At 39.2% G+C, this 21,650-nt stretch overlaps 1 protein-coding gene across 1 annotated transcript in view; it reads right to left on the bottom strand.

Moving 5' to 3' along the window:
• LOC149140003 (uncharacterized) overlaps positions 1-21,650 on the bottom strand; it is a 349,910-nt gene that overhangs the window by 171,706 nt on the left and 156,554 nt on the right. Inside the window, exon 8 of the mRNA XM_089450875.1 lies at positions 1,499-1,559. Coding sequence (XP_089307001.1) covers positions 1,499-1,559 — 61 coding nt within the window. The remainder of the gene's footprint in view (positions 1-1,498; positions 1,560-21,650) is intronic.

Below are 21,650 nucleotides of genomic sequence, written 5' to 3'. Positions count from 1 at the left end.
AGAGTAGGAGAAAGTTTTTTGAGGTGATAGTGGCAACTTTGTCTGTTGTTGCCATAAGGTTTGGCCCGCCTAGTAAGGATTTGCACTGGGCTTGCTAGTTTTTGTGTCAACAAACCCTCATCATTTCATTCCCTCATTTCCCCTCCTTCCTTTCCTTTCTTTCCAATTTCCACTTCCACACACTATACTACAACCACATTGTTTTATTAAACCTTACTTTTCATTTTCACCTCAGCCCCCACTCCATAGGTGTGATTATCCTACGTTTAGGAAAGGCCCCTTTGAGTTGGAGAAGAGCCGACCAAAAGAGAGAGGAAGAGCTACCGAGGTGACAATGGGTAGCCTCCTAAGTTACATGAAGCGAACACCTAGTGCTTGGGACTTTCCACTTTTGTCAATGCTAGACATTTTTGTAACACCAATATCTATTTGAGGCCTTATTACAAATCTATGTGCTTGTATACAAATCTATGTGCTTGTATACAAATCTATATGCTTACATACAAAATACCACAAAAGTAAATTTACTTGCATAAGTAATAATGTTTTGTTTAGATACAAAATTTCTACCTTGCATTTTCCGGCATGGTTACTAACATGTTGTTTGTCTATGTTATCCTTGAAACCTAGTCCACATTGCTTCCACACATTTTTTTTTCCTCTAGACTTGCAACTTCTAAGCCATCTTCAAGTGTGCTTCCTTTCACCATGTGTCTTCTCAACTTGTCTCACATGCATTTCCTATGTGATTCCTTCAAAACTAGTGCTATTTTTACTATGTTTGTTAGAATATATCGTTTCTTAGAATAAATCGTTGCACTTATAGGTTCTATCTCACATGCACTAACTCTCCTTCACTTTCATCTACACATTCTCCCTAAATTGATGTAACTTCACCTTGGTGCACTCCCTTTGTGCTACTACTTAAATTGTTCATGGTGCTTCTCCATCAAAGTTTCAAGGCATTTAGGTATAGCCTTGTGTTCCATTTATATGGTGAAAGGTGGAGACGTGTGTGAGCTAACACACTACGCATTTTCCCTTAGTAGTATACTATGATCATATCCATAACCATAAAATAAAGATTCCCATAGGAGGTTTCTCTAATCATCACTAAAGGCAACATTGCCCACTACAAAGACAATTTCGTACCTCAATCATAACATGTTGTTGGAGCTTCACCCTGTTCACATCCACGCTAACTCCATAAGCCTTTCTCTCACTTCTCATGTTTCAAGTATTAAGAACTCTTTAGTATTATTTTTTTCAGTATTAAAAAACAAGAAGGAAAAATAGAAATTACTTTTAGGAAATGGGAATATTAGTTAACGTGATTTTCCATTGCGAAATTGTTCCCATTACAACTCTAGAAAAATGACCGGAGATAATAATTAAATTTAATGCCATAATACTATAGATTATAGATCAATGGGACACTCCATAAAAATTTAAAGGAAAGAAATACTTTTTTATAATAGATAGACCACAAAAAAATTACCTTCAAACGGTTCCAACACCACCAAAAGTATTTCAGAAACTTTTCTTCTGATATTTCCACACTACATGAATATTGCAAAAGGCTCAAGTCAGATTACAAGATTTCTGCATCTTATATAAACATTTACAATTCCATAAAATAAGTTTTACAGCTTTTAATGAAGCGGGTGTTAAATCAAGAAAAAAAATCATTTACTTACTACATTAATTTTCTGAAACATGGGTATTGAATGATGCTCTATCTAATCAAATATCAATGCCTGTAAGTCCATTATTAACCTTGAACATTAACAATTAGGAGAGAATTCATGGATGTTTGTTTACGGATAGCCTTTCTAATAAGATCCTAAGGTTTTCCAATAACTAATTTTAAGATTCTCAAAAAGACCTCCTTGCATCCCTACATAATCAACGCAACAAAACAACTTGGTTACGTGGGAGTATTAACATTCATGTGTATAAGGGTTCACATTATATGTTAGTGATATGTAACCAATATAACATTTACAGTGGTGGATAAACCTCCATAACCACTTAGCAGTGGCATAAATATGGAATGTGATGCATGATATTGGGTGTGAGAGATGCATGGCTACAACATTCACAACAAATACTGCTCATTGTTTTTCTCTCCACCATTGCCTCTATCAATGTATGCACCCTAATTTCTTACATGGTGTCATAATGATATCAGTTGCATGCGTGTAATTGCAAAGATTGACAAGATAAGACAATAATTTATTAACATCCACAAACGAACAAGAAAATGACAATAGGAAGAAGGATTATAAATAGTAATCAATAAACTATGGGGGTTTCTAGAAAACTACTAGATGCTAAAATGTTAAAAAGAAGAGATACAAATGACAACAAAAGGGACGTTAATAGGATCTAGGTAAAGCAAAGAGATAGTCCTTAAAGAGGCATAAGGTCCTAGCTCAACATCCTCATTATAATAAGAAATAAAGAAGTGGAAGAGGGAGAAAGTGTATCCCTATGTCCAGCTATTGCTATGAAAGAACCAATGCAAATCTTGATGACATCATCTAAGAGTGCCTAGGGTTGTGATCCAAATTATGATGAGAATGAAATGAAGATAGCAATACACGTCGAATAACAAAGAGATATCGCATAGAGCACATTAATACAATGAAATCCAAACACCATTTATGAATGAAACAGAGAAAACACTCCAATATGCAAAGAAGCAATAAAAACTAGCTACAATGGCAGTAGCTTATCTCTAAAGAGAGACATGTCAAATACAGTGATTCCCAAAAGCCCATTACAAGAAAATGATGTTAGAAATACTGAGAGGGGTAAATCAATGTTTCACTCTTTTTCACAATTGATTAGATTCTTTTAAACATTTAAAGCATCAAAACAAACATAAAACATCATCACATCACATAGACAATGCACAGAAGATTTTCTCTCAACAAAGCTTCGTTATGTATGGTTACATACTGTTATGAATAATATATATATAAAATAATACAAATAATGTAAACAATAATAATAATAAATAATGATTAATTAACTAGTAATTAGTTAAATGAAGAGGTATGTCCCTAAGAACATGACCCATTGGTGAAGAGGTGCCTGCCTAGGGTATAGAAGCAGGCCCTCACCCTCATTTGTAATCATCTCACTTGTATTCAAATATTCTTCTTTAATATATTACTATCCTATCATGGATATTTATATATTTTAGATCTTCTGAAGTAGTTTGTCGTGTATACGAACTTTGTTCGTAACATTGGTATCAGAGCATTCCTCTGAGTATACGGACTTTGTTCATTACATTGGTTTCAAAGGTGTTTGATCCTTTGGCCGCTTAACCGTTGCACAACATTGCATTCTTCGATCCAGGTCCTTGGCCATCAAAATTCGTCCACTTTGTTGTCATTGAAGCATTTCGCTACAATCTTTTGGAGGTTCTCTTTGGCCATTAAAATATATATATATAAGAGAATAAATTAAGAAAAGAAAGAAAAAAAAACATATATTATAGAAGAAAAAAATAGTTAACAAAAATAGACAAAAAAAGACAAAAATAAAATTACTTGCGCTTCTATTGCACTGCCACTTTCATCGCAATCCACGCTTGACATACCATTGTTGTCGCAGTCCACGCCTAACATACCACCGTCGTTGCAGTCCATGCCTAAGATACCACCATCGTCACAACGGCCTTTGCCACTAGTTGTACGCCACCACTGCAATGGCCCCACTGTTGCTACCATTGCAACACCCCCATTGCCGCTTCATATTCCTGCCACTGCATTCCACAACCTTCTTAAAATCTTTGTCAACCATACCTTCGGAGCCTCCGCCAATTGCCGCCACCGTTGGTTAATTTGTACATCGGTACAATTTTCATTTTAAAAACAAAAAAACTGCTAAGTGTCCATATAGTTGTCAATTGCTATTTCACCCATTTAAAATTAAAACAATTGAGAGTTCCATCAATTACTTATCATACACAACCTTTGCAGCTGTTATGAAACCAGCTCAAGAGAAGATAGAAAAGATAGATCAACGCCTTAGAATTCAGCCTCTTCAAGGGGGCAACCTCCTTTACATTACATAAATGAACAATTCTTGGATGATACAAATGAAAAGACCTCCTTTCTGTATATAGGAGTCTAAGGGGTCATAACATAATCAGAGCCGACATAACAATAATAATGTAAGGGCACAATAATAACAATAGTGGGCTTCTATGTGGCACAATAGTAACAATATGGGCACTACATGGGTACATCAACATAATAAGTGGGTTGTACTAATAACAATAAGGGGTTACACTAGTAGTATAGGGGCCTAACATGCCCCTCTCCTTCAAAAAGCGTTGTCCTCAACGCTTGAGTAGTTCTTGATGCTTCTATATAAAATTCTTGTCCTCCCATGTGGAATCTTCAGCGGGTAAGTTCTTCCACTTGATGAGATACTCTGAAATTGATTGATTTCGTAGCTTTCGGGTTCTTTTTGTGATTGCTCCAGGTTCCAATATGAATTTTCCTTCATTTTCAATATCTGGCAATATTGTTTGAATTGGGATCTTTTGCAAGTTTTGAATAAGTGGCCATACTTCTGTGTCCTTCTTCCATTCATCCCTTGCTTCGTTTATCCAATCTGGTTGGATAATAGAAATAGCACAAAACAATGCTTCCACATCCTCATCCTTGAAGAGTCTTCCCATTCGGTAAGGTCGCCATTTTTTAAGTGCATGTAGTATTGCCAACGTTTCCTTCTCATAAATAGCTTGCTTTAGATGTAGCAGTAAAAATACCCAATCGCCTACATCAAAACATTTTTCACTATGATGTTGATCTACCTGTTGTTTCATTTGATTTTGCACCGAAATGGCGCTATCCATTAAAAGTTGGAGAACTTGTTGTTGATGCTCGATGTGATCTTTCACTGCTTGGACCTTTTTCTTCTTGATATGTCCTTCTATCTTTAGATTTTGAGGAATGGTAATTTCTTCCAACCCTTTACAAGATATGGTCGGATTCATTTCTTGATGCTCGATGTGATCTTTCACTTCTTGAACATTTTTATTCTTGATATGTCCTTCTATCTCGCTAGTTTGAGGAGTGGTAATTCCGACCAGTGAATTACAAGATATGGTTGGATTCATTTCTTCTTTCTTGATGTGATCTTTCACTTCTTGCACCTTTTTCTTCTTGATATTTCCTTCTATCTTGAGAGTTTGAGGAGTGGTCATTCTTGCCAATAGTTTACAAGTAATGTTCTGATTCATTTCTTCTTTCTCTGGGGTCGGGTCTTGGCATATATCCTCTTCTTTTGATGTTTCTTGATCATTTTCTTCCTCCTCTTCATACTCTATGTAAAATAATTTCTTCTCGGCACACTTATGACCTTTAGTGCATTTGCTATCACAATTGAAACAAAGCCCTTTTTCTCTTTTTTCTTCCAATTGTTGTGGTGTAACCCTTGTAGGTTGCGGAAGGCTAGGAGGAACAACACATCCATCTTTATAGTTGTGAGGGGTAGACTTCCTTGTTGCCATAATTTTACTTTCAAATATGTCACAAAGCCCTTTTACTCTTTCCAATTGTTGTGATGTTGCTCTAAAGAAGGTGTTGCTCTTTGTATCCTCATAATGTGCTATCATTTCCTCTGTGAGAATTGACCACGTAACAAGTTTTTTACGAGAACAAAGCCCTTTATAACATAAAAATTGATCCGGTTCTAAATATGAAGATGCAATACATACCTTTTGTAATACTGGTACACCATGTAGATCAAAATATTGCTCCATCTGAAGTATCCAATTTACCGGATCCTTGCCATCAAACTTCCTCATCTTGATTTTTCTTGATTTTAGGACCTCTAACTTGAAACAACTATAACTCTGTACTTGTGGATATTTAAGTTCTGAAATTGCTACCTGTAGTAGCCCTCTGTGTCCTCTTTCCAATGCCACCAGTCTGATCCAAATTGGATTCCCCAAAAAAGAGTTATGCACAATCTCCCAAGATGACCTGATTATAGACCTTTCCAGAAGAGTGAACTTGTATGAAGTGCCACGTGTCAATTTTTCGACCTATGGATCTGAAAAATGCATACAAGAAACTACAGCCCATCCTCTTTTTGTACCTTCTTATGAAATTTCAATCCAATGCTCAGAGAGAATGTTATGACTATTTTCCCCAGGTCACCTATTTTGAATGTAATTCAAGAGTCTGCAAAAAGACCAATTTCCTCAGATCATATCTCCGCAAATATCGCGCGAAAAGCTCTGAAATTTGGACCCAAGGTTCAGCGCGATTTCTTCTCAAATGGGTTTTTTCTGCAACTTCTGAAACGTCGCAGAATAAAAGTTATAGCAAAAATGCCATGATGACCTGTTTGGAGCAGCGAAACCCTAGAATCCAAAGCTCTGATACCAAATGTTATGAAACCAGCTCAAGAGAAGATAGAAAAGATAGATCAACACCTTAGAAATTAGAATTCAGCCTCTTCGAGGGGGCAACCTCCTTTACATTACATAAATGAACAATTCTTGGATGATACAAATGAAAAGACCTCCTTTCCACATATAGGAGTCTAAGGGGTCATAACATAATCAGAGCCGACATAACAATAATAATGTAAGGGCACAATAATAACAATAGTGGGCTTCTATGTGGCACAATAGTAACAATATGGGCACTACATGGGTACATCAACATAATAAGTGGGTTGTACTAATAACAATAAGGGGTTACACTAGTAGTATAGGGGCCTAACAGCAGCCACCATTGTTAGATTGATGAAGGCAATCATCGAAAGGAATAATTTATGTGAGCCAGTTTACACCAATTGAAGTCAGCACCATCCATACGATTACCTCAGTAGTAAATACTGCCTGGAACGCATTGTTGTATTCATAAAATCCAAACTTCATAGCCAAGACTGTTGAAAACAAGTTCGGAAGGGTCGCAGCCAATCAAGCAACGCTTTATGTTTACAAATTAGAAACGAATGTTCGAATAAGAAAAGTAGTTAACCTTGGTGAATTTTTATATATTAAAGGTATTAAAAAAAAGCATGGGAAGCAAGGTTTTAAGACCCGGCCTTACTTATTAAAACTATATACACTAATTATTTAAAAGGGAATATATATAGCTTTAGATAAAGGAGTATTCAAAAGTTAAAAAAAGGAAATATTATTAAAATAAAAGATAAAAATATATAAAAGGGTATATTTTTTAATTAAGTTAATTAAAGTGTGAAACTTTAATTAAAAAAAGAGATACAAGGTATAATGAAAGTTGTTTGAGAATTTTAAAACTTGGGTTCATATAAAGAGAAAAGGAAGTGTAAAGGCATATTGAAGAAAAGGGTATTTTCACACTTGTATACCAACTTGTTACAAAGGGATATGTAACCTTCATAGTCCAAAGTATCATTTTACAGAGAATAAAGTCAATCACTGAAGCAAATAAAAATAAAAAATAAAAAGATGATTTCCACAAAGAACAACGGTTTCATTCCAAAATGTCCTTTTTGTTCAGAGGGATATTCTAATTGTCAAGAGTCATTCAAAAATCAAAATGTGGTTTGCACAATATGTTACAAAACTTTTACCTTAGTCGAATATCTAAGTGATGCAAAAAAAACAATCATTATCAAGCGATATAGAACAATTAATGGCAATATTTGAGCGACGAAATGAATATCTTAATAAGGAAATGAAGACAGTGGAAGCCAAATTGCAAGTTAAAATCCCATCATCACCCCTACAAAAAGATGTAATCCAGTGTACCAAGGAATTACAGTCGGAAGATCAAGAGAAAGACAAAATAGCCAAATTTCGACAAAACAAGAAAGCATTACAACAAGAATATAAAGATCTTGTTGATATGAATTACAAGGAAGTAATGGAAAAGGACGAAGAAATTTCTCACCTCAAAGACCATGTTGAAAAATTACTTGCACAAGTCAAGAAGACTAAGTTCACAAAGAAGTACTAGTGCTTTCCTTTCTCTTTCTAATGCTGAAGGTAGCACTTGAGTCTCTTCACCAGAATATTACTCTGCAAACCCCTGGTCTTATTATTAAGTAACTTATTGTTTCCTTTGAGTTACTTATTTTTCTTATACCAATGGCAAAGATGTAAAAGTATGGTATCATTTTGAGTTCTTAATATCTCATTTTGTACCCTTGTTGCTTCCCTTTCCTATGTGAGATGTTTACTAAGAACTTCTAGCTCATATATGTCCCGTTTCAGAGTATCCTCAAGTCTATGGTCTGACAAAGGAGTTTCATTGAATGCATTTTCTTGATTCTGAGATGAGCTTATTGAAAAATCAAGGGCAATTAGGTGTAGTGTGATTCTTCTTGACTTGATAACAATTTGTGGAGTCCTTTTATTTTTTCTTGTTAGCTTAATCTTCTTCTTATTATTATTAATGAATGTGTGTGTACTTCATCAAAATGCTACCAAAAACATAAGAAAAGGAACACAGGATGTTAGCTCTCTGCCAGGGCCAAAACCTCTCCTCTTGAGATGAAAACCTTTTAGTAAGTTTCTCTTATTGAAGCTTCTTATTGATCAATGCCAAACCTTAGACCCCTGACTAGAATGTCCTCCAAGCACAATTCAAGTCCTTTCTCCTTTTTGTAGTTTGTTCCCTGTCACTTCCTTCTTCCGACACTTCGTCCTCCTCCTTTTAGCACTTCGTTCTTCTTTCAACTCTTGGTAAACCTTGAAGCACTTACTCTAGATGAGATGTTTTTCTTCTATACTTAGAAATATCCTTCACTTATATAGACACCTTCCTTCAAATGAGATCCTTCTTGAGATGTATGTGTAGACTAAAGTGACTGTACAACATCCCTAGATTCTCGCATATGTGGGAGGTTTACTTGTTTTTGTATACCCTTCTCTCCTTCGCTTGAGTACCCTTCTTCTATGCTTGACTAGGAGGCCTTGTAGGCCTAGATTTTTCCCCAAACAATGAGAGATAGTAGACTGTTTGTTGCTAATGTCTTAACCGCAAAGACAACCTTTCTTTCCTCACATGTGTGGCTGTAACTAGCCCTAGAACAGTCCTCTTAGGCTCAGTTATGTATCCCTTTTCTTCGCTGCACTAGGAGATCTCTTCTTCATCCTTCGTTACCCTTTACTAGCCTCTTTTCTTCGTAGATTTCAGAGATATGAGTGCGTTGTCTTTGGAGGAGTGGACAGCCTCTATATATAGAGGATTGTCCCTCCTTTAGGCCAACTTGAAGGCTGACTTATTGTTTGTAGGTCGACTTGCCTTTTATAATTCAGATTGCTTCTTTTGTAGGTGTCGTTGCATGGAGGATACTTGTTGACCTTGCTTGGAGGTATTCTCTTGACTCTAATACATAAACATACATGGTGTAACAAGCCCTTAAGGTCTTCAGTCATTTTTTTTTTACTCCTTGAATCACCTATAACACTTAACATGTGCTAGACCTATTTCAATGAGCAAGAAACTCATTGAGATATATTATAAAAATAATATTTCTTTTCTTGAATAAGTACAAATATCAAAAGTACATTTATGAAGATCGAACCTAGTTACATTTCCTTCAACACTCCCTCTTAACTAGGGAGGTATTCATACAACATTCCAAGGCATTTGGCTATGTTTCAATCTTGAAGAATTCACATAAGAGAAATTGGATTGGCAATCCATAAGTTATAGCATCGTAGTAACCAACATTGTTTCCACAACAATGCCTTGACTAACAACTCTATCTCTCAATAGATCAGAGCACAATGTTGGCGAGATCAATGACTTATAGACACCTTAGTCATTGTCTCTCAAGGTACATACCCAGCCGGGTGTTAACTGAGTATGACCTTCTAGGACTATTCTTATCTTGGGTTCCCAGCCCTCAAAGAATATCAGTCCTCTTGCCTACTCTTGTCTTGGATGCCCTACACATCCTCAAAGAGTATCAGATGCCAAATGATTACCTAATCCCCCCATTCTTTCTTCCCAAGCGAAGACAAGAATGTTGTTTCTATCACTTCCTCTCAATTAAGGAAGACATGCCAAAGTATCCTCTGACAAGGTACTTGTCCAAGTTCCTTTGTAATAGGGACTTGTTATAACTCCCTCTTAGCTAGGGACTTGTCCATTTATCAGCGACTTCTTCTTCATGGGTCCTCCAGCGACTTGATCTCCTTCCTTCCTTTGATGTCATGAAGTCTTTGTTTGAATTTCTTCTTGGTAGGGCACCATCCATCGATCACTTTCCTTCCTTCTTTGTCATGTCATTGCTTCCTTTGTGGAAAGTGGCCTTTTTGTCATATATCAGGTTCTCTTGTCATCTTGTCTATGCTTTGGACTACTCTTCACATGGATGATTCATTGTACTTGCGTGTTCCCATTCTTTGATCTAATAGCCCTTCATGACTTCATCTTGATATTGCTTAAACATTAAATGGTGTTTCTATTGGATGGCTTCATCATGACATCTTCGTAGAGTAGAATCAGTTATCTGCACCTTTCATATATCCAAGGCCTTCATAGGTGTCAAGGGTCCTTTAATCTTTTCCTTTCTTAGTCAGAGTTGTCCTGCCCTCTTTCGGGAGATGTCTTCAAAGTATCTTGTCAGATAGTGATTCTTGTTAATCATGATGTTCTTCACATGCTTGATCTCTTTCTTCATTTGCTTCTTCTTGGATAGATTGGTCAACCACTTTTTGCTCCTTGTGAGAGCATTTCTTCATTGCTTGCTTCTAGGACTAGTCGGCATTTCTTCTTTACTTGCTTCTTAGTTAGCAATCTTATACTCCTTATGTGAATATTTTCTTTTGTTGACCTTCATTGCATTATAGTACAAGCCTTCGAGGCATGTCCTAATTGATCTTGCTATAGAACTATTCACATGACTCAATAATATACAAATGATAACATGACTAAATTTTGATGCATACATACCTCATCTTGATTTTCCTTTGATCATCTTAGCTTCATTTGGTTGTTCTTGGTGTGGCCCTTCTTGCTTCATCTTAGCTTGCCTGCATATCATCCTTTTCTTGAATCCCATGAATGGGATTCCCAATGAGACATATTATTTTTTTAATGAATCTTCTTTTAAAGATTCCATCAAAGGATCTTGAAGACCCTTACCCTACAAATGTTTCTTTCATTTTGATGATGGAGGTCTTCTAAGATTCTCAATCATGATCAATTTTCTTTCATAGTGGATGAGGTCCTATTCTGAATATATGGAGCTATATCTACCATGCTCCTATATTCTAGAAGATATTTCTAACCATGCATTTTGTTCTCATTTATAAATGCTCTTTCTACATGAGTATCTAGAACTCTATGTACTTCATGCTTCTAGATTCTAGAAGATGTTTCTAGCCATGCAATTTTATTCTATTCCTACATGCTCCTATCCTACTCAAAACTTTGAAAGAAGACTTTAAGTAAAGAGTTTGACTTAGTCATAGTAGAGATCCAGAGGATCTTCCTTCTTTTGCTTCTTTTCTTCTTCTTTCACCTCTTGAGTCATGTGAGCTTCTTCCCTCTTTCTTTTGTTGTTGTTGTCCTTCTTTAGTTTAGGACAATTCCTTTTGTAGTGTCCATATTCTTGGCATCCATAGCATTGGATTTTGGACATATCTTTGTTATTTGTTCTTCGTGGACCAAATTTGCCAAATTTTCCCTTTCTCTTGGCCATGGTAGCAAATGCTTGCTCCTTTGATCCCACATCTTCCTTTGCTTTAAGTCTTGTTTCCTCTATCTTGCATAGAGACCACATTTCACTTAGTGGGGTGGCTTCCTTCTTGGCATATATGCTTGATGTGAAGTTGCCCCAATCCTCAGGTAGAGCATTGAGTACTACGGTTGTCATTTCTCTGTCAGACATGACTTCCCCTAGCTCTTGAAGTTGATCCCTCATCTCAGAGATCTTCATGAAGTAGGGAGTTATTCCTTCCTTTGATATCTTCATCTTGTACAACTCATTTTGAAGAGATATCACTTCTCCAGTTGTGCTTACTGAGAATAGCTCTACTAGTTTATCATAGATTTCTTTTGATGTTTCAAGTTTGGAGACATAAGGAATGAGAGAGTCTTTGATGGATTCTATTAGAATCCTTTGAGCTCTTGTCTCATCCTTATTGTACTTGGCTAAGGCTTGAGTTTGTTCCTTAGCAGGAATAGTAACATTCCCTTTGATGTGTTCTAGGAGTTCATTCTCCTTGAGAAGTAAATCAGTCCTCTTCTTCCATGCAAGAAAGTTATTGGTACCTACCAATTTATTGTTTTCCTTGCAAAAAGACATTGATGTATATTTAGAAGGGGACATATACTTACTTGATAGATTTTGAGATGTAGTAGACTTGCTTTCTCCTTGAATACTTGATGGCTTGCCTTCCTTAGATCTTGATGTTCTTCAAGTTGCTTTCTCCAAGTGGATTTGACTTTACGATGAGAGTTGCTTGAAGACCTGTAGCTTGATGTAGGTCCTGCTTTGATTTTCTCTTCTTGTAGGTGCCTTTGTGTAAGGCTCTTCTTCTTGCTTTGTAGTCTTCCTTGATGAATGCTAGATGGTTCACCTTCTTGTCCTTTGATGTGATTGAGACTTCTTGGCTTGATACTTCAGCTCTTGTAGATGTCCTTCCTTGATAAGTGTTCTCGAGATGCCCTTTCCTTGATGTATCACCTTAGCTTTGAAACCATGTTGAAGAATCAAGGGCAATTAGGTGTAGCGTGATTCTTCTTAACTTGATAACAATTTGTGGAGTCCTTTTATTTTTTCTTGTTAGCTTAATCTTCTTCTTATTATTATTCATGCATGTGTGTGTACTTCATCAAACTGCTACCAAAAACATAAGAACAAGAACACAAGATTTCGGCTCTTTGCCAAGGCCAAAACCTCTCTTCTCTTGAGAGGAAAACCCTTTAGTAAGTTTCTCTTATTGATCAATCCCAAACCCTAGACCCCTAACTAGAATGTCCTCCAAGCACAAGTAAAGTCCTTTCTCCTTTATGTACTTTGTTCCCTGACACTTCCTTCTTCCAGCGCTTCATTCCCCGACACTTCGTCCTCCTCCTTCCGACACTTCGTTCTTCTTTCAACTGTTAGTAAACCTTGTAGCACTTGCTCTAGATGAAATGCTTTTCTTCTATACTTAGAGATATCCTTCACTTATGTAGACACCTTCCTTCAAATGAGATCCTTCTTGAGATGTATGTGTAGACTGAAGTGACTGTACAACAGCCCTAGATTCTCACACGTGTGGGAGGTTTACTTGTTGTTGTATACCCTTCTCTCCTTCACTTGAGTACCCTTCTTCTATGCTTGAGTAGGAGGCCTTGTAGGCCTAGATTTAACCCCAAACAATGAGAGATAGTAGATTGTTTGTTGTTGTTGTCATAACCGCAGAGACAGCCTTCCTTTCCTCGCACGTGTGGTTGTAACTAGCCCTAGAACAATCCTCTTAGGCTCGGTTATGTATCCCTTTTCTTCGCTACACTAGGAGACCTCTTCTTCGTCCTTCGTTACCCTTTACTTGCCTCTTTTCTTCGCAGATTTCAGAGATATGAGTGCGTTGTCTTTGGAGGAGTGGACAACCTCTATATATAGAGGATTGTCCCTCCTTTAGGCTAACTTGAAGGCCAACTTACTGTTTGTAGGCCGACTTGCCTTTTATAATTTGGATTGCTTCTTTTGTAGGTGTCATTGCATGGAGGAGACTTGTTGACTTTGCTTGGAGGTATTCTCTTGACTCTAATACATAAACATACATGGTGTAACATGCCCTTAAGGTCTTCAATCATTTTCTTTTGACTCCTTGACTTACATATAGCACTTAACATGTGCTAGACCTATTTCAATGAGCAATAAACTCATTGACATATATTATAAAAATAGTATTTATTTTCTTGAATAAGTACAAATATCAAAAGTACATTTATGAAGACCGAACCTAGTTACATTTACTTCAACAAATCTTACCTTCTATTGCGTTGTAAAGACTGATATTTCAATTCAATCAAATGCAAAGACTCATATATTAAATTTTATTAGATTGACAGATTTCTTCTGCAAAATTCTATCAAATAAATTCTATCAAATTAAATGCATCTGCGTACCTGATTCTCCCGTCTAGTGTTGATCACAGTGCTCCAAGTTTTCTGATTCCATTACCAAACCAACTTATTCCTCCCTGCCTATCTGGGATCAACCTCTGCAGTTCCCAGATCCAGAGAACTTCAAAATGGAAGTCCACTGGCCCCCGTGCCCAAAACTCCAAGAACAGTGGAAGACTTTCCAATTTTCAGTGCCAAAATCCAGCCTCTGGCTCACCTCCAACAGATTTATCATTCTGCTTCCTCCGTATATTTCTTCCCCCCCTTTTACGCTCTTCTTCCATCTATGTATATTATTCCTTGGCGGTCATCGCTTCCTCCTTGGTGACACCTTTCCCGCTTTGTAACGTGTAACTCCATTCGCTCAAAGTTACAGGGATATTGATGTGTATTAGTTTACTTTTAGGAATTTTTTCTTATTAGTTTTCTTCAAATGCCCATAGTTTATAATATTTATTTTATTTTGATTTAAATTTCATATTTTAATAATTATTTTAATATAATTTATTAATATTATGGGATATATAAATATATACCTTTATTTATTTTATTTTGATTTAAATTTCATATTTTAATAATTATTTTAATATAATTTATTAATATTATGGGATATATAAATATATACCTTTATTTATAATTAACGTTAAATTTTACATTTATTTCTTTATAACCAAATTACTTTATACTTTTAAATTTATATTATTGAAATTATTTTGGGTATTTTCTCCTTAATTAAGACACATTTAGGCAATATACTTGGTGATGGGTGAGGTGTAACTTCTATCTGAAGCAGTGTCGATTTTCAACATCTATTGTTAATTTAGAATACATATATATATATAATAGTGCAATACATGCAGAATGTGTTGAAGGATTATCCTCTAAGTAGGGTGGAAACGAACCGCGCTCTGCAAATGCGATTTGGAATCGCCTCGGCTCTCCATACTGAAACCCTCGCCTCACGTAGCGCTCAACCTGCAATCTGAAGCGCCCTGACTGACGGTTCTCCAATGACTGCGCTCCCAGGAGGGGCGGGATCCACCCCCCCTCCATACTCTGGCTCAACCTCTGACAACTCAAAGGAAAAACACAATGATCCTCTGCACAAACCAGCAGGCCTCTCTGAAACGCAGCAAGGACCAGATCCGGCTACCAATGAAGTAGAAGTTGCTGCTACATGCGATGACATTGGCAAAGACAATGGCGGGAATAAGAAAGCTCCTAAGACGCCAACAAGGGCGACTTCATCCACATGCATACCAAAAAAGGCTGAAAGAATCAAAGTCGAGCTACCCAGCGAACGAATCAATGGCGAAATTCAATTTATGAGGGATCATGCACTCATCGGCAAGTTCCTCGGATTTTGGCCTTCTGAAAAGGCCCTGAATGGCTGGATCGCTTCAAAATGGAAGCCTAAGGGACAAGTTACTTTGCAGCTTGGCCCCAAAGGCTTCTTCACGGCGATCTTTAACTGTCTGGAGGACAAATCACGAATATTTGAAGGAGGTCCGTACTTCTTTAATTCTTCTGGACTGTTCTTAAGAGAATGGAAAGAAAGATTCGATCCAGACAAGGAGGATTTCAGCTGGGCTCCTGTCTGGATACGAATGTATTCCCTTCCTGTAGAATACTGGAAGGAGGAAACTCTAAGGGACATAGGCAACAGCCTGGGGACCTTCATCAAAGCTTCTGAGGAAACTAAAACTCGCAAATACACTTCTTACGCCCGGATCTGTGTCCAAATGCACATCTCCAAAGATCTTGCAGATACGGTAAGTCTTTTTCACGACGACTTTGAGTGGATCCAATCTTTAGATTATGAGCACATTCCTTTTCGCTGCAGGAAGTGCCATGAGCATGGCCATCTCTTCAGGGATTGTCCCCTCAATCCTCAACCCAAACCCTCTGTCAATGATCCAAGCACAGACTCAGAAGGCTTCATCAAAATCCCTAATCGTCGCCGTCATGCAAAGAAACCTACCCCTGCTCCTGATAGATCCAAAAAGCTAAATTCCCAGAACAGATTTGCAATACTCACCCCTAGTGAACCTGCTGAAAATCCTCCAGCTTCATCCTTGGATAACGCTGAAACACCTTCTCCCTCCAGGATCCTCAAGCATCCTCCCACTTCAGCTGACTCTGTTCCTTCAAGCCCTCCCGTCTCCCCTGCTCATAAGATATCTGATCCAGAAAATGCAGCGCAACCTTCTTTCATGGATCTGGAAGCGGCTCTAATCCTCAGTACTCAGGACAATAATCTCAGGGAAGAACAAAACATGCCTTCAAAAATGGATGAAGATCCAGAGAGTATTAGCTTAGAAGGTTTAGATATTCTCAAGCTGGAGACAGCCTGTAAACAAAAAGAGTATAACTCAATCCCTCCATGGGAAATCGAAAGGCTAGAAGGAGTTCTTAGCAAAGCGCATCACAACAAATGCTTAGGAATACAAGCAGGAAGCCCTTGGGATGGAAAGAAAATCCTGAAAGAAACAAAAAAAAGAGGGCGCAAAACGGACCTGCAGAGGACCATCATACTAGGGGAACTGCTCATGGAATCGGGGAGATTTCCTAAGCTGACAAAGTACTACAAATCTCAACCCCACAGTTCCTCATGAAGCTCCTCTCCTGGAATGTAAGAGGTTTGAACAGTGCGTCTAAACATAGAATGTTAAAAAATGTGATACAGCAAGAAAAGCCCTCCATAGTTTTTCTTCAAGAAACAAAAAGCAACAGTGCTACCTTAGAAAAGATTCTGAGGAAGATCTGGGCCGGCTGCAGCTCTGTCACTGTGGATGCCTCAGGCGCATCGGGGGGACTAGCGATCATCTGGAACCCACAACTTCTCAGTCTTTACGATTTCCACGCTTCTCATTTCTTCATCCAAGCCACTTTTCATCTCACAGGAACAGATATTCATGGTCACCTTTCAAATGTCTACTTCCCGCAACAATTAAATCAGAAATTGGCGCTTCTGGATTCTCTCACGACTCTGAATTCTAACAGACAATTTCCACTATGGATTGGAGGGGGCGACTTCAACATCATCAGAGCCCTGGAAGAAAAAAGCGGTGGCAGAACGAAACTAGAAGGAGACAGTATTGGCTTTCGTAACTTTATTCAAAATAATCACCTCATGGATATTCACACATCAAATGGAGTCTATACTTGGTCCAATAAACGCAGTGGTTCTCAGCACATCGCCTCAAGACTGGATCGCTTTCTTATTTCGGACAATGCCATACACCTTGGAGGGGATTTTCAGGCCTCTATTGTGCCCCACGGAGGATCCGACCACTGGCCCATTCTGTTGCAATGGGCACGCCCAGGCACAAAAAGAAACAGACCCTTTCGATTTGAGGCGTTTTGGTTCACCAACACCAATTTCAAATCAGTGGTGAAGGAGGCATGGAAATCCTTCAAAACCTCTGAAGGTACCAAAATGTTCCAATTTCAACAGAAATTGAAGAGCCTCAAGCAGGTTCTTAAAAATTGGAATCATACCCAATTCGGCAATATATTTGAGCAGCGAAAAAAACTGGAGCAGCAAATGAGCACTTTACAACAGAAGATTATTATGGAGGGGCGAACAGAAGACAGAGCGCACCAGGAGCAGATCCTCTGGACTGAGATCGAGACACGCAGACAGCAGGAAGAAACTCTATGGCGGCAGAAATCTCGCATTCGCTGGCTAAAGGAGGGGGAGAAAAACACAAAGTTTTTTCACAGATCCGCAATCCAGAGGAGGATGCACAATAATATAGCTTTCATTAACAACAGGCAAGGGGAAAAATTAGAAAAGCATGAAGAAATAGAAAAGGAATTCCAAGAACACTTCCAGGAAATCCTTAAGGAACAACCAGAAAGCAGAGATCAGGCTATTAAAAAAATCACACAGCTCATCCCTAAAACAATTACGGAAGACCACAACAAACAGTTGCTTCAACCTATCTCAATGAAAGAAGTGGAAGAGGCTATAGCTCAAATCAAAGATGGCAAAGCACCAGGTCCTGACGGGTTCACAGCAAATTTTTTTCATGAATTTTGGGAGCTGATTAGCACAGAAGTTTGGGAATTAGTGGAGGAATCACGGATAATGCATTGGATTCTCCCTTCGCTTAACTCCACCTTCTTAGCATTAATTCCCAAAGGGGCTGAGTCAAACACGCCTGACAAATACAGGCCTATTGCACTATGTAACGTCATCTACAAACTTATTTCCAAAGTCTTAGCCAACAGGCTCAAACCCCTTCTCCCACTCCTAATCTCGCAGGAGCAGACTGGCTATGTAGAGGGGCGACAAATAATGGACGGCATAATCCTCTCAAACGAGGTGATTCATTCACTGAAGCTTCTAAAAAAGCCAGGTATGATTCTGAAGCTTGATCTTTCAAAAGCATTTGATAAACTCAGCTGGTCTTATATACAACAGATGCTACTGGCGTTTGGATTTAATGCAACATGGACTAGATGGATTATGAACCTCATCTCTTCACCCAGCTTCTCAATCCTGCTCAATGGCTCTCCCTCCAAGCCCTTCCGCCCCTCTCGTGGAATCCGTCAAGGGGACCCCCTCTCCCCTTTTCTTTTTGTTCTAATGGCTGAAGGCCTCAGCCGTTTGCTTCACTCAGCGATCTCTTCTCAAACCCTGAAAGGCATCTCTCTTCATGGTCTTCACCCATTGTCTCACCAACAGTTTGTTGATGACACCATGCTCTTTGGACACCCTTCATCTCACGAAGCCTCTGCCTTCAAAGATCTGCTTTCTCTCTTCTCTGAAGCCTCTGGCACCTCTATCAATGCCACCAAATCCCAGCTTTTCTTCTTTCATACTCCAGCCTCCACTCAAAGAAACATAGCAAGAATTTTGGGATACTCCATTGCAACGCTTCCCTCGAAATATCTGGGAGCTCCTCTCCTGGACTCAGCTATTAAAAATGCCTCCTGGAGAACCCTCATAGACAAGCTGGAATCTAGGCTCTCCTCATGGACCTTTCGCTCGCTCAACATGGCCAGTAGACTTATCCTCATAAAATCCGTTCTCCAGGCTATGCCCCTATATCTCTTTTCTGTCTTAGCTGCTCCAAAATGGGTTCTTAAAAGAATCCGCAATCTGCAGAGAAACTTTCTGTGGGGCTCCTCAGGTCTCAACAGGAAATGGGCACTGGTAAATTGGAATGAAGTCTGTCAACCAAAAGCAATCGGCGGGTTAGGATTGAGAGATCCCCTCCAAAGTAACAACACAATGGGAGCCCGAGTTTGGTGGAACTGGCTCTCCAAACCTCACACTCCCTGGGCTCGTCTTTGGCAAGCAAAATATGTACCTGGATGCCAATGGAAAGATCTTATTAGAATCTGCCCTACGACTCCTGGTTCCCTGATCTGGAATGCGGCCAAGCTCCACAGTGCCTTCATACAGGAACACAGCTTCTGGGAAGTGCATTCGGGTACCTCAGCTCGATTTTGGGAGGATTCATGGCAGCAACTCCCAAAACTAGCATCTCTCTTTCACAAGCCAATGTGGCAGGCCCATATGCAGCATGCTGACCTCATCAACGTTCATCATTTCTGGCAACAACAAACTTCTCACGATTTTCATTGCTGGAAACCAGCAAGCACTTGGCAGGCCAACTGGCAAGGCGAATCCTATACAGAGATAGAGCAGGAACTGAATCAAAGGAAAATTAAGCAATCTGATCAACAGGACAAGCTTCGTTGGGGTCACACGCCTAAAGGTATGTTCACAACGAAGGAAGCACATCACCTTCGCTATACTCCCACGCAGGCAAACAAAGACAAACTCTGGGACCAAGTATGGCAACCAGGTTTATGGCCCAAGGTCTCCACTTTCTTATGGCTGCTTGGCAAACAGCGCATTCTCACATGGGACAAGCTGCAAAAACGAGGCTTCATAGGCCCTTCAAGATGTCCTAACTGTAATCTCAACGCAGAAACAGCTGTGCATCTAATGGATACTTGTCCTCTGGCCACTCTCCTATGGGAGAAAATTGATAACTGCAACAGAAGATCTGGCAGAAGACAAGGAGATATTGCAGAAACTATCAGAAACTGGCCAAGGCATCCCTTTCAAAGCTCTTTGTTAAACTCACTATGGAACCTCATCCCAGGCTTCGCTTATTGGATATTATGGAAAGAGAGAAACAATAGGGTCTTCAACAACTCCAGCAAGCCTTTCGACACTCTATGGCTTCTCCTCCAGCACAATCTCCGAGAGACTCTGGCATTAAGACATTGGCAACCAGCGGACTTGCCAGAACTCCCTCAGGAACGCCTTATCTTAAATGCCTGGAACATGGACTTTTCCACTCCGGTCCAAATCAACCCCTGTTCCCCGTCCAGCTCTGCCTCTCCTCTATTCTGGTTTCCCCCTGCTCCCAATTCGTTCAAATTAAACTTTGATGGCGCGGCTAAGGGAAACCCAGGACCCGCTGGTTACGGAGGAGTCTTCAGAGATGAATTAGGCACAATTAGACACATTTATCACGGCAACATCGGCATCGACACCAACAATGCAGCGGAGCTGGAAGGAATCTGGAAAGGCATCTGCATAGCAGAGCAAGAAAACATGTATCCTCTTGAGGTTGAAGGAGACTCCCTCATAATAATAGAAGCGGTCATCAGAATCCAGGCAGGCTCCTCAGCTTCCAAAACAGCCACAAGTTGGAGATTACTAAGCAGATTGGAACAGATGGAGGAAAGACTGAGGATGCCCCGAAGCATCATTTTCAGGCACGTAAGACGCACAGCCAACAAAGTGGCAGACAGAATGGCCAACCAGGGGGTCAGTCAGCAGACTCACAACTTCTCAGGCCCACTCAGTGACATAAATGATGAACAGCTCCAGAAGGAATGCATCGCTCTGGCGCAACAGGACTTTTCAATCCAGGCACAGAGGCGCTGATCGGAAAGCTTGCAGGAAATGGTCGAAAATGTCAGGCAATGGGTTACATACAGGGGCCATGGCAATGGCTAGGAACGGGCCACGCAAGTCAACGAAGGCGGTCCTCTTCTGCTCACTCAGGCCCACCTCTGAGCTGGAGAACGCCCTCTGCTGGCAGCGTAATGTTGGTAAGGAGGACAGACTGAAACATTTCCTTTCACTGAATGGACAGTGCAAGCGTCAGGAGCACACAGGTTTTAGCCACGACATGCGCAAACCGGATTGTCATTTCCAAACGCATTCTGATCTAATGTATCCTGATCCAACGCATCTCTGTCATGATGATCCAACGCATCTCTGTCATATGCGTATGCGTATTGACTTGAACTTTCCAGGCTGCGGCCTGTTGTAAAATACTCTGTTTTTTCTTTTAATATAGATTTAGTCCAATTTAGAAAAAAAAAAATAGTGCAATACATGCAATACATGCATATGTAGCTATCATGTGCATGCATTGTATGCATGCTAATACTCTTGTGCCCTCTATATTAAACATGGGTCATTACATACATCCCTCCTTCAGAAAACTTCGTCCCGAAGTTAGAGGTTTTTTTTTTTTGAACCGTATATCGATACTTATTTTAGTGATT

This window comes from Pinus tabuliformis, chromosome X (assembly GCF_031772625.1).
Source record: "Pinus tabuliformis cultivar Carrire ecotype Pingquan chromosome X, CPIR1, whole genome shotgun sequence".
Classification (NCBI taxonomy): domain Eukaryota; kingdom Viridiplantae; phylum Streptophyta; class Pinopsida; order Pinales; family Pinaceae; genus Pinus; species Pinus tabuliformis.
This window is presented reverse-complemented; position numbering and strand designations above follow the sequence as displayed.